General features: G+C 33.7%; 1 protein-coding gene across 4 annotated transcripts; it reads right to left on the bottom strand.

Moving 5' to 3' along the window:
• Positions 1-821: 821 nt before the first annotated feature.
• Bm4136 (Uncharacterized protein) lies at positions 822-8,115 on the bottom strand (the record flags this gene model as incomplete). 4 transcript variants are annotated; one of them, XM_043074052.1, is made up of 21 exons in its annotated part: positions 822-968; positions 1,276-1,440; positions 1,547-1,711; positions 1,826-1,975; positions 2,120-2,319; positions 2,585-2,789; positions 2,935-3,025; positions 3,093-3,239; positions 3,600-3,722; positions 4,036-4,145; positions 4,764-4,914; positions 5,051-5,219; positions 5,372-5,533; positions 5,621-5,770; positions 6,122-6,218; positions 6,425-6,644; positions 6,733-6,866; positions 6,988-7,176; positions 7,524-7,640; positions 7,713-7,787; positions 7,990-8,115. In XM_043074052.1, the coding sequence occupies 21 exons, from the start codon at positions 8,113-8,115 to the stop codon at positions 822-824; spliced, it is 3,093 nt and encodes a 1,030-aa protein (XP_042929986.1). The 4 variants fall into 4 exon arrangements, with proteins under 4 accessions (XP_042929986.1, XP_042929989.1, XP_042929987.1 ...); XM_043074053.1 differs by lacking the exons at positions 822-968; positions 1,276-1,440; positions 1,547-1,711; ... (5 more) ...; positions 3,600-3,722; positions 4,036-4,145 and adding an exon at positions 4,166-4,186; XM_043074055.1 differs by lacking the exons at positions 4,764-4,914; positions 5,051-5,219; positions 5,372-5,533; ... (6 more) ...; positions 7,713-7,787; positions 7,990-8,115 and having other exon boundaries at positions 4,036-4,094.
• Positions 8,116-13,035: the final 4,920 nt, after the last annotated feature.

Here is a 13,035-nt window from a genome sequence, read left to right as displayed (position 1 = left end):
TTTGTCTCCATTCACTGTATATCGTTAATACAAAATCGAAAAACAACTGACTTTCATAACAGTATTCGTGCTATCATAAGAACGAAAAATGCATTTTTAATAATGCAATTCGTCAAAAACAATAATGGCCTAAAGCGATGAGCAAAAGGATGCAACAAATACGAAATAAAAGTTTGTACATTTCCTTAGGCAACCACGAGCATTGCAATTCGGGAACTTTCACATCGAAACTTCAAAATTAATATATGCAGAAGTAGTCGAAAAGGCATTGTGTATAGTACAAGAATAAATGTTGTTGGGGTCATAATGATGCCCTTGCTGTCTCATATAAGGTTGTCGCCCAGAGAAGTAGAAGGGATAAGTGGTCAGGAAAAATAGAAATGGCTAAATGAAATAACATTGTACGGCAAGCTTCATATAGTTATAAACGTAGGCCTATTTCTATCTCTTAATAAAAAAAAATCCATTTTCGACAAAAAACTTAAGATTTAATTCAGGTCTCACGAATGTGATAACAAAGGCCAGATAAACAATGTTGCTAGTTAAACAAAACATTCTAGAAATAAGTAAACAAAATGTAATACGACATGCGGGATAACAAAAGGACAAGGTGGTGAACTAGTAGTGAACACAAGATGGAAACTGATGCAGTCATTGAAAACATAATGCCGATTAGCATATGAACATAAAGTAAAATCACAGTAACACCGCAGATGGGTTACTGAAGGAATGCTTGAATCATATTAACATTTTAGTGCCATTTACATCCATTTTGATGGAATCCATGGACAAGTGCATCTGTATCATTCTTCTAAAGAGATTTAACAACTTCCTAAAACAGCATGCTCATGAAAATATGAAGTGCCTAACATATGTACTTCATTGTGCAGGTAATCACATTCAGCTAATTGACGCGCAGATGGACGAAGCTCAGGATCGACAACTGTCAGCCAGGCGACGAACTTTTTCTAGAATTACAAAGATACTATATACTATATACTTCAGTTTGTATGCAAGGAAGAAGTTTCCACAAGTTTCTTAAACAGCGAAAATTACTTGTAACGTTATGAAAAAAGGATTTGAAGAGTTTACGTTGAAAAAAAAGTTTTTTCAAAGAAATATGTTCTTCAGAGCAAAGATAAATTCTTTTATTCTGAGGAAAAAAATAATGAAAAGCTAGTAAAGATATAACGCCCTTGAAAGGATTTGAATTAAAACTTTGGTAAATAGCAATATTTAAAAAATTATTGGAAAAAAACTGGAACCATTATTTACCTCCTTAGAAGAAAGATTATCTAAGCATTTCGGCATGACACCATTTTGTAAATCGGACAATACGCTATTACGTTCCATAATAGTTTTACAAGGAACAATGAGTTCGACGAAGATAAGTCCGAGTGAAAATACATCAACTTTTTCATTATAGGGTTTGCCTTTCAACTGAAAGCAAAACACTGAAGTATATATCTAACACCGTAATCTTGAAAACATTAACAAATAATGGACAAAAAAGAGATAATGTAACACATTAGACGCGAAGAATTACCTGTTCCGGGCTCATGTACAAACGGGTACCAACATGACTCGTATGACAAACATCTGTTATTACATTTTTTTTGCAGTTGGTCCTTTCTTCATTAATATAATTTGTCACAAGACCAAGATCACCGATTTTCAAATAGTTCTCCGCAGAAAAAAATATATTTTGAGGCTGTAATATGAAGCGTTCGTTAGGATGTAGGCGATGTGAACAAACCTAACCTAAACTGTTGCCAATTACTGTTATCTCATACGCTGACTTATTATATATTCAAAAACTATTTACCTTTAAATCCCTATGGATTAGGCCCTGACTGTGAATGTAATCAATGGCACAGACCAATTCCGCAAGCCATTTGCGCATCCGAGTTATTTCACGATCTTCATCTCTATTATTTGCTAATAACCAACTGTGCAGAGTTAACTCTTGACACAACTAAAGGTGAATAATTTCATCATTAGTATTATGGTAAGAACTACTTCAATATTGTATTGAAATTTTTCATGTAATTAATTTCAATTATTTCAATTGTAAAATAACACTTCATTAAAAAGCTCACAGTGAAAGCGTAAAAATAACCTCCATCTGTATGTAAAGGTAGACATAGTCTTTGATGTTCCTACAATTCTGCAAATCGCAAATGCTTGTGACCAAAACAGCAGGAGGTTGAAGAGGATCCAGTGATGTGTCGTTTCTTGATCTTTTTTTTGCGATTTCTTCAGTGCTGTGTAAGTTTCCACACTGAGCAAAAATTATGCCTGTTGAATCATCACTTCCTGCTGAAAAACCTAAGCTAATATCTCTAAAACTTGAGTACAACTGAAAAAATCTAATATCAATCGTATAAAATCTGGGAAGTAAAAGAACAAGCATCAATCGGTTCAGAGTAAGATTAGAGAAGTTCTAGTTGAAGTTGAAATGAACGAAAAAATCCAAGTGTGCTTCCAAATACAATACTGAACTGTAATACAGTACCGAAATTTTTTGAGAATCACACACTAATGAATAAATTTACAGAAGAAAAAGAAAGATCGAAGAAATTACTAGCTACGGCAGTAATTCCAGGTCCAATAGACATGTTGTTAATATCAAGAGATGAGTCCGATTCTGTTGCTGACCTCAGTTCACTGCCATTACCACCATTTATCCACGAAAGATTATCGGCATCACCGCTTATGGTAATACCTTTTCCGTTGGTAGACGTATTTAAATTTAATCCATACAACAGTTCCTTACTGACTGACGAATCCTAAATTACTCCAGTTACATGTATCATCACTATCAAAATTCAGCATCACCATTTTCTCACACATGTATTTCAACAGTTAAGACACGAAGATGTACGATCTTTTTTTTTTTAAAGGAAAAAGCCTGTAAATTCAAGTGCCACATGCCTTAGTTGCAAGATTTTTCGATTCGATTATATTCTGTTCACTTTCCAGTGTTTGCATTGCGAATTTGTTTCCTGAATCCTCAGTAAAGCGACTGAAAATATTCTTTGCAGTAACAAAACAAGATGAAAAAAGGTAGATTTGAGAAGCTGAAAACATACATGTTTTGAAGAATTTCCTTATCTTTTGTTTGCTGCCAACCGGAAGGAGGTTTTTCCATCCACGTATGGAAGTAACGAATTATGCCCGGATGGTCAAGACGTGCCATTGCACGCGCCTCTCGTTTCACATGATCAATTGCAGCAGTCCTTAATTGTTAGATCAAAGAAATTTTAAACAATACTGAAATTCTGAACAACTTTTAAAACAAAGCAAACAATAAAAAAATCTAGCACCAACACCATGAAGAAATCTCACTGGCACTAAAAAATGTACAGATGTTAATATGTAACAACCATGTAGATCTATTACTAAAAGACGAAAATTTAAAATAGTACATTCCTACTGACATGAATTCACATCGGACGTAGTTAATAAAATAATATTGTCAAACAACATTTATCTGACACTTTGGAGTCTTCTGTTGTAATAATGATCGCGGAACTGCATCACTGTAATATTCATCTTATTAAAGTACCACGTTATGATGGTAATAATGATAAACAGACGTGTTGCTAACTGCTATTCGTTTAACAGCATAGCTTCTGTCATCTAATCGATTGCGACAATTAAAAACAACACCATAACCACCACGTCCAAGCCATTTCTCAGGCACAAAATCTTCGAGAAATCTAAATATGCTATTATCATGATGAAATGTCAAAGTCATAGAAAGAATAACAGAAAGACTAGAAATACATAAGAACGGCACATCATTTCAACATTAATTCTTTCTTTAAATCTCTCATTTTTTTGTGTGGGCATACTAAACAGTATACGTAACTAACGTAACTGCTGTGTTGAAATTTAGTACCAAAAGAACTTAACGAATTGGTTAACCACAATCACTATACTTAACAGATATACGTTCTACTTTTAATTACCGTCAACAAGAACTGCTGATATATTTTAATGAACATGCTAAATAACGTATCTGATGCCTACTTCGATGAAAACAACTCTTGTGCGGGTTGAGGAGCTGTTGTGCTTGTTTTCCGATTCATCCTGGTACCGAAAGATGTGCCAACACTTGGATATTTCGTTTTTTGGGGCGACTAGAAATTGTGTGTAGCAATTAATATTTTGATTTCGTATCCTAAAGTGGTTTTAGTAAATATCCCTGACAATGAACACAATCGCTGGAAAACTATGACTATTGAATTTTTTAAAATATTACGAATATATGAATATACCAACCATTATACATTGAAATACCCTGTGAATATGCAGTGCAAATAATTGCACCTAATAAATTCAATGTTCATCATACTGTATTTTATTGAATTCAGCTTAGCATAACTTTTATAAAATACCAGCACTCTAGCAAATATTGCTCAGCAACTGATGCAAACGTTTTTAAGTTTTTTATTTCACCCATATCAGGTTACAAACACTCATCCTAAAAAGACTTCATTTTTTAAAGTGACCTGATCCATGCCTTTTTTTTCAGTGGAAAAACCTTTTCATTAACAAATCATTAAAAGAGAAAGTTTTAACCACACGACAAAAACCTTTTCACCAGCAAATCATTAAAAGAGAAAGTTTTAACCACACGACAAAAACCTTTTCACCAGCAAATCATTAAAAGAGAAAGTTTTAACCACACGACATCGCAATTAAAATTCATCATCTAAAAGGATGCAAATTATCATATTTCTGAGCGGAAAACAAACCGGAAATGAAATATTCCAGTGAGTGTGAGATCTCTTCCTAAGATCATGTAATAAAACAAATAATTTGAGATGTCGAATCTGTTGCCAGTAAAACAGAATTATAGCAGCAAATGAACTCGTAATTAAAGACAAGAAAAGTGCAACGAGTTTCCTGAAATATTTATCAACAGAAGCCATAAAACCTACACAATGTCAAATAAAGCAATGCAACATTATACTGCTATTCAGATTCTGGTTTTTGAACATTGATTGAGACAAAAGGTGAGCATCTACACAATAACACTTACCACCATCCTGAAACTGGTTCATGTGCGATCTGTTTCAGTTCTTCCAAAACATTCTTTCGTCTGCAGAGGTAGCTACAAGGACTTAGCTTCTTCTGATCTATTTCTCGAAAAGGGTTGCCTTTTTGGCACGGCTTGCGAAGTGGTTTGAATATGTACCAACCGTAATCACCTAAGCTATATAATCGTAAAGTGACATAAAAACATAAGTTAAAAGTGTGCACAAAGAGACTACTAAAACAGACCAGGAAAGACAAACTGAACACTAATCCTCACAAATAAGGCAAACGTTTATAAATTTGTTATTTATTTCCTGAAACTAACCTGTCACTCCAATGTTTTCTTCAAACTTTTTGCTGCCAGCAATGGTAATTGCATCATATATATTACATGTCAATGAGTTTGAGGCAGCTGAACCTCGAGCACTATTTACTTGATTACCCTCAATCGTATTTTCAGTCCTATACGATCTTCGTATCAAATCACCTGCAGTAAAGAAAACAAACGTTTACTGCAAAAAATAAATTAAAAAGTGAAGTACCTTTAGCAGCATTTTTATGTCAACAAACTTACCAACTTTCAGGCCTTCTAAAAATGGCGCCCTTGAGTAACAAGACGAATCTGATATTTGCGGATGATATTGCGTTTGTATATTTGCAGATGTTCGACGCAGCTCACGCATAAACTCCGAAGGTATAATATACGGTACTGAGTTGACTGTTCCTGAAAAATTACTCCATCAGTTTATCAAATGTATCCAAGTTTCAGTCAAAAAAAAAAAAAAAAAGTAAATCTGTAACGAGATAAAACATATAACTTCCTCTGAGCAGAAATAACTATTTCTATAGGTAGTTTAAAAACATAAGTGGTTGGCACAATTTTTTGAAGTCGAAGCGCTTTTGCAAAATCTCTTGTTCACTTTCCAGCAAAAAAAATTAAACGCTGTGAAATTTGTACCACTACATAGTCAAGAATTAAATACAAAGTTCAAGTCCAACATTTTTAACCAGACGGTAATCGCAATCACTGAGAGAGAAGAAATCCCAGAAATTTAATTCTAATCTGAAGATTTACCAAAATAAAACGGTGCTTCATATTTAGAGATAAACTGATGACCATTTTCAGTAAAGTCACTCAATGCACCTATAGTCTCAGGAGAAAACAGTGATATCTGAAAAAAAAAAAAAAAAAAAAAATGTCAACGGAAACTCTATAAATGATTGTTTTTTTAAAATAATTTTACTGCTTTGAGTTAGTTGAATCCTTCATTTAAGGAAAATACTATTTAATACTTGGAACGAACAGCAAAGATTTCCGGTTCCAAATAATTGCTGACGTATTCATTAAAAACATTAAAAGAATATTGTTAGCACCAACCTCGAAGATTTTGCCACGAGATAATTGCCAAGCTTTAGCTATTGGGCTTGACAGTCGCTTTTCCCACTTCAAATTTCCGCAGTTATCAACTGCTGAAATAGTACCGCTCGGAGGTTCCAAGAGAAAACGGATATGAGCAGGTACACTTGCTCTTTCAAAATGAAGTGAATGGTCTGATGAAACCAGACTAATGTCATATTCCCCGACTGATAAATTCCACCTAAAATTAATCTATACTAAGTCATAACTTTGAGAATTTTTTAAATGAACCATCCAATTGACAGTTATTTATGTATTTATGTATGCACTTCTCTGTTCCAGTAAGAGGATCAGCAGCTCGAGCAATTTGTGTATTTTTTCGCATAATTAGGGTATAAAGCGATGAATCGTTCGTTGTTGCCTCGTACTGCATGCATTTTCCTGCTGTACATCGATATCTCATCTCAAAAATTGTGAGAATATAATTCATTAGCATAATAGTAAACAATGTAAATTCAAGTTCCCTCTAACCAACCATAAAATTGTGATAAGCAAACGTCGTAAATGATTTAAAATTGAAATACCTTGCCAGTAAGAGGATTGATTCCAGTAGATGTTACAAATGTCCCACCAGCAATCTCATCATTCCCAACCAGTATCCGCGCATTAGGACTCAACGGGATTAGACTCAACGAACTACTTTTCACATTGAACATGTATAACGAACCATCAAGCGATGGGACCAATATGTATGGAAAATTATCGGCTACTAACTGCAAAACCCCAAATACACCCAAAGAATACTAGTAAAGCAAAAGAAGGTTATCTCCAGGGCAAAAATGTAAGGGAAGGTACATTACAAAGCCAACATATTACACTGCTTAGTTTTGTGTTGAATGACTGAACATTGCTTGAATAAAATTAAGTCACTGATCAAAATTTGCAAAAAAAAACGACGATTCTTTTTACTAACAAAGTCTTCACAATGTGTTACAAATTATACATTTCAAAAATGTTCTAGATCTTAACCGATGCACTCTAAAAGGCAATATATTTAGTGACAAAGCAAAAAGTTGAGCTTTGTTCGCAAAAGGAACTAATGTTAAAACCATAGTATTACTTTTTGCTGATTAAGCGAACTTGATAATAATGGGACATTATCAGCATCCACTATCCATACCACTTCACCACTTTTTTCGATATCCATTGCTGTTATTTTGCCATCTACTGTACTTGCCTAAAAGTTATTACACTTCAGTTTGAAGAAATTCACTTCATGAACCAAGAAATTGACAGATTAAACTCTTACCAAAAAATAATGCTTACTGATGAAGCTAGCGCTCTCAGTGGCACAACATTCCACGGAAGTCTGCTTCGGTGACAACTGCAATAGATTTAAGCCAAAGTTCGCTATGTTAATAAGTCTCATTTGCACCTCTTACATAGCAAAACCTAGATGAAATGCCACTGTAAACGAAAATGTACAACAATATACTATCTACAGGAAAACCAGCATTGAATTTAACTAAATTACATGGGGTTATATTCTATACGACGTGCAAAAATCAATAAAGATAAGAACCAACCTCCACCTCTTCCACGTCATCTTCAACAAACGCAATCTCATCATCGTGCGCCAAAGAGGTGTGAAAAAAGGTGGCAAAAAATAAAATGTGTGTTCCAAAAACCAATGAATAGATCGTTCTCCGCATTGCTGTTCGATTTTATGAGAATATAACTGACTCTTTTAAAAAAAGTTCATCTCGAAACTGAAGATGGTAGTCAGTCTGACTGGTCCACTGCTGCATATTTACATAAATCATGTAATTCCAATAATCACAAGCAAGATAATTTCAGTAATGCTTAAGCTCGGCCAGCACGCAAGCAATTTGGTAGCAAGGTCGAATAATATCGTCCTAAGAATTGCTGTATATCTCTGCATACTCTCAATGACTCAGTTTAGGAATATGTATATTAAGTATGTTCGCATGATGTTAATTGGTATATTAGGTATGTTCGCATGATGTTAATTGGTATATTAGGTATGTTCGCATGATGTTAATTGGTATATTAGGTATGTTCGCATGATGTTAATTGGTATATTAGGTATGTTCGCATGATGTTAATTGGAAAAAGAGCGTGGAAAATTTCGCGAAAAATACAGCAGTAAACCAATATTCAACATGCACAAGCATACGTGAAAATTTTTGTCATAGGTTACCTTCTCTAAGAAAGATATGAAGTCCCACTAATCTATCTCCCAATCTCATTCAACAAGTAACATCAGTTTGATTTTTTTAAGTTTACTTCTCCAGTTTGTACATTGAAATAAAAAGTAATTTACGGTTGGTCCTCGTCACGAATTTTTACAATGCCAATGCAAAATGATGCCTTACATCTGGACGTATGCGAAGTGAGGGATAAAATGGATTGACGTAAAAATCAAATAATTTCGCAAGCTGCTACTTGACATGAACTATAAACACACCAGAACTGAAAATGGAAGATAAAAAATTGGAATCGAATTGATATCATCTCGTGCAGTCCGGGACATTCGGGTGAAATGAACCGTCGTGGTAAGAGGACAAAAAAAAAGGTTGTTGGTTGCTTCCTTTATATGACAACCGCTAAAAGGCATTGCATGAAAAACTGCTATAGCGATGATTATTATAAGTATATCAAATATCTCGGGATAATCAATTAAATCTTAAAGTTTGGAAAGAATTTGTTTTAAGAAATTGTTGTGGTGCAAGAGAAAAAATCACAGTCCCTCGAATTTGTTAAGTGTCACAATAGTATAATTTAGGAAAATTAACAGTGATAAGAGCTGATAAGACAAAAGAAGAAATGGAAAAACATAGGAAGGAATTGTAGATTTGTGATGAGTAGGCTACGGTAATGTCTTCAATTGTGTTAGTATCTTAACCGACATTTAGAAATGCACACTATCCCATTTTAAAGCCATTTACACAATCGTTTACTTTTCATTGTATTGGAATAAACAGTTGCTCAAATGATTTTTTAAACGTTGATGAAAGAGTGGTCAGTTTTTCTCGAATTTGAAATTGTTGTGGGTAACTAGGAGTATTTGTGCTTAATTTTGATCAGTTTCCTGGTAAACAGTTCTTAAATATGCGTTATTTTCAGAAATAGAATAAATCCGTGAAAAAGGGAATGTCGTAAAACCTTTTTCTCTTTTATGAACTGTTTTTCTTTCACCTGAAAGACAATTAGGAAATCAGAGAAATTTTGTTCATATATCACCTGTTATTTCAATTTAGAGCTTTGGTTAGTTAAATTACTCATTTTTTAAAACCTCATTCCTCCCTGCTTGTTCTTCTATCTTGTTCTTTCCTTTTCCTTCCACACAAACAAACTTTCATTTTATCCAATTGTTTTAAATTTTTTTTTTCATTCTAGAAGAACTCTTTCAAATTCACAATCAAGAATTTCAATGAATTGTTGATTTTAATATTGTTATAAAAAGCACTGAAAATCATCTTATTGATAAGAGCCTACAGTGAAGGCCATTGCATACCTCTTATGGTATTTGTCAGCATTATATTTATTGAAGAGAATAATGTTGTCTTTAAGAAAGAAGGAAAAATCCTGCACTAGAGATTGGATACGAGGAGGAGTTTGCTGATCATGATCATTACTTCAATTTGTTGATTCTCATATGACATGAAAAAGTCCCCAGCATGTGATATGCTGAAACTGCAAAATATAGATGTTTCATTAATTTGATATTTGAATTCATTTATTGTAGCCATAAAGTGGAAGGGATAGCATTCTGAACAAAACTCTCATCGTGAGATCATTGCTCCTCATTAATCGCGTTACCATTGTCGTCAGTTTTGAAATAGGATTATTAGAATGAGTAACTTGAAAGAGGGCTGTTAGCTGCTAAGTGTTAAAGGAATTTGTAGCTTTAGACAGCTGTCTTAATTATTCAGCAGTTCCCACATGTGTGTTGTCCTTCGTGTTTCCCATAAATTGAGTATTAAAATGGTATGCATTGAATGTATATTGACACACTAATTGACAACTATTAATAATGTTGAACGAATTTTGGTGTTCGAGAACTCTACATTGTCATATATTTCGTCTTTTCTTCATCTTTATTTTATCATATTTTGAAATTTCTTTCTTGCAATGTTTAAAAAATAGTTTGTTGGTTTTGACTGATGCTTGTTACTCTTGGTCCATTTCTGCAAACTCTATTTTGTCAACGACTAACAATTCTAGCATTCTCGTTTTTTTCATTATTTCAGAGTTAAACATTTGTAAATGTTTCTGAATGTTCGTAACGCTAAATGAATGCAATAAATTTTCGTCCATTTAATGCGGTGTATGAAAACGAGGACCATCTAGTTTGAAGTCTCATCATTGGTTTCGTCCAATCCACACTTGTTCAAGAGACTGATAGCACTGGCATGGCTTTATTCGTGTCCTGATGGTGCAGCCATCTGTCTCACTATGTCGCGCTATGCTCTTGGAAATCTAGGCGCATGTATGTGTGTACGATCAGTCCAGAATGATGGGTGTGCTAGGAACAGCGTTGTTCCATTCCAAACGCCACTCTTTAGTCATTATCATTACTACCTTTTTGTGGTCAATTTATCAACAATGCACGTCAATCTTCTGATATATTTTTATTCCAGCCGGTAGGCGCGAGACATTTTGACTTTTCATCTTTCTGTCCCTAATCGATTTGCCTAAGGTTGGCAGTTTGCCTTCCCTATTTTATCCCAATTAATTTTGAGCAGTGATTGAAAAGAAGAGGATTTAAAGCATTGTTTGAATCCATCATTCTGCTTGTGGTTGCTTTCTTCATCTGATATTGAAGTTCTGCTCTCTAAAGGGTAAATACTTGAGAAAATCACATGCTGCAAGCCACGGTCTTACTCCAGATTTATATTTCTCTTCTTTTCCACTCCAGTGTATTAACTCTTAGCATATTTTCTATTAGTAATTCATTTCTGGATATCGTTGCCCTACTAATTACCCGAGTAAAACGTTTTTTTTTTTTATAAGCGGAACCAGTTTGCTAATGCATGTTTGTTCGATATGAGTTGTTAAGACTTGAAAAAAGTAATACATATTAGTATTAAATGATATGGTTCGTTACAACACCATGATGTGAAAATTGGAAGTTCAGTGCTTTGTTTGGACTACATCCTTTCTTTTTTTCAACTGGTAGAAATGAGTCGCTACTTCTTAAGTCGCATGGCACATGAGAAGATAGCAGTGGAGCAGCAGTTGCGGAACACGAAAAAAAAAGATTAGGTATGAATGTAAGCACGTTGACATAAACAATGTTTTTACTTCACTAAATAATATTGGTAAGTTTTCATAGAACGATATCACCATAATGCAAAAATTTCACTTTTAGTTCAGATGTATACCTTTAATCAATTTGAAAGGAATCAAAATTGACTGATGTTTCCTCTGTATCGTCTGTACATTGTGAACTGTCATTTTTTTGGCCCCTTACTTTGTCACTTCTTGTTCCAAAGATAATGGTTTTTTGTAGCTCATAATTCACATTATTATATTTTTTCTTCATCCTTCTGAAACTTGAAACGACGCCATTTCGTTCCTTTTAGCGAATTTATGTGGTGCCAAATATCTCTGTTGTCCTTAGTGAAATTGTAATTAGAGAGTAATTATTTCGTTATCCACGTTTCCAAAGACAGGTCGTAGAATTTATTTTACATTTAGTGATGAACTGTTTTGCCTTTTTTTAAAAAAAAAAAAATAACAGAGGTCTGGAAAAATGCAGCAGAATGTATGAAGTTTGGAATGAAACTTAGCTTGTAATTGTGTAATGGAATGGCTGAAATGTAACTTCCAAAAACAATAGAAGTACATGCAATATTGCAGACAAATAGAGATGTTGTTATGGGTATGCGTTTGATATGTAGAATGGTTTGCATCAGTAACCTTTGCAACTTTGTGCTTTGATTTTCCTCCAAGCTCTGTCACTGCTTCAACTTCCCTTATTTACTTTGGATGTTCCAGTATTTCGGTTTCCGTCATCATATTTTTATTAGTAGAGGGTATCACTTTCAAGAGTGTGAGTTGCTCGTTTTGATATTTACTGTTAATTGTTTCAACTCGAGTTACTCATTTTAAAATCGAGTCGCATTTCTTTTCCTCTTAGAGCACTTCTTGAAAGCCAAATTTGTATTATCCTAATGTGAATAATTATAAAATTGTTCCAAAAGTTTTTGCCAAAAAATTGAAAATACTGAAATTGAGAAATTTTTGTATTTGCATTTATATGGACCTAGAATAGGAAAGTTCAGTGCTATACTTTGGTGCTATAGATTTTTTAATCATAAAGTGATTACTCCCTTTAGACGAATTTTTCTCTAAGTAACAAACGAAATAGTTTTGTCTTTTTTTAGCTTATTAAAATTGCGGAAAATAATATTCTAAAATCTGAGTATATTTCTCCAACATTTTTATTCTTTTAAAGTTTTAAATGTATTCCATATCTCTAGTGCATAAGTAATTTGAGGAATATTATAAGCCGTTTTGATAATATATTGTCTGACTGGTAAAATCAGAGTGGTTTCTGAAATTCTTATCAGAGAAGGATCTTTGTTCTTTGGTTAATTGCATTA

The sequence above is a fragment of the Brugia malayi genome (assembly GCF_000002995.4).
Source record: "Brugia malayi strain FR3 genome assembly, contig: Bm_v4_ChrX_scaffold_001, whole genome shotgun sequence".
NCBI classification, from domain to species: Eukaryota; Metazoa; Nematoda; class Chromadorea; order Rhabditida; family Onchocercidae; genus Brugia; species Brugia malayi.
The sequence above is the reverse complement of the archived record's forward strand: the minus strand, read 5'-3'. Positions and strand labels throughout refer to the sequence as shown.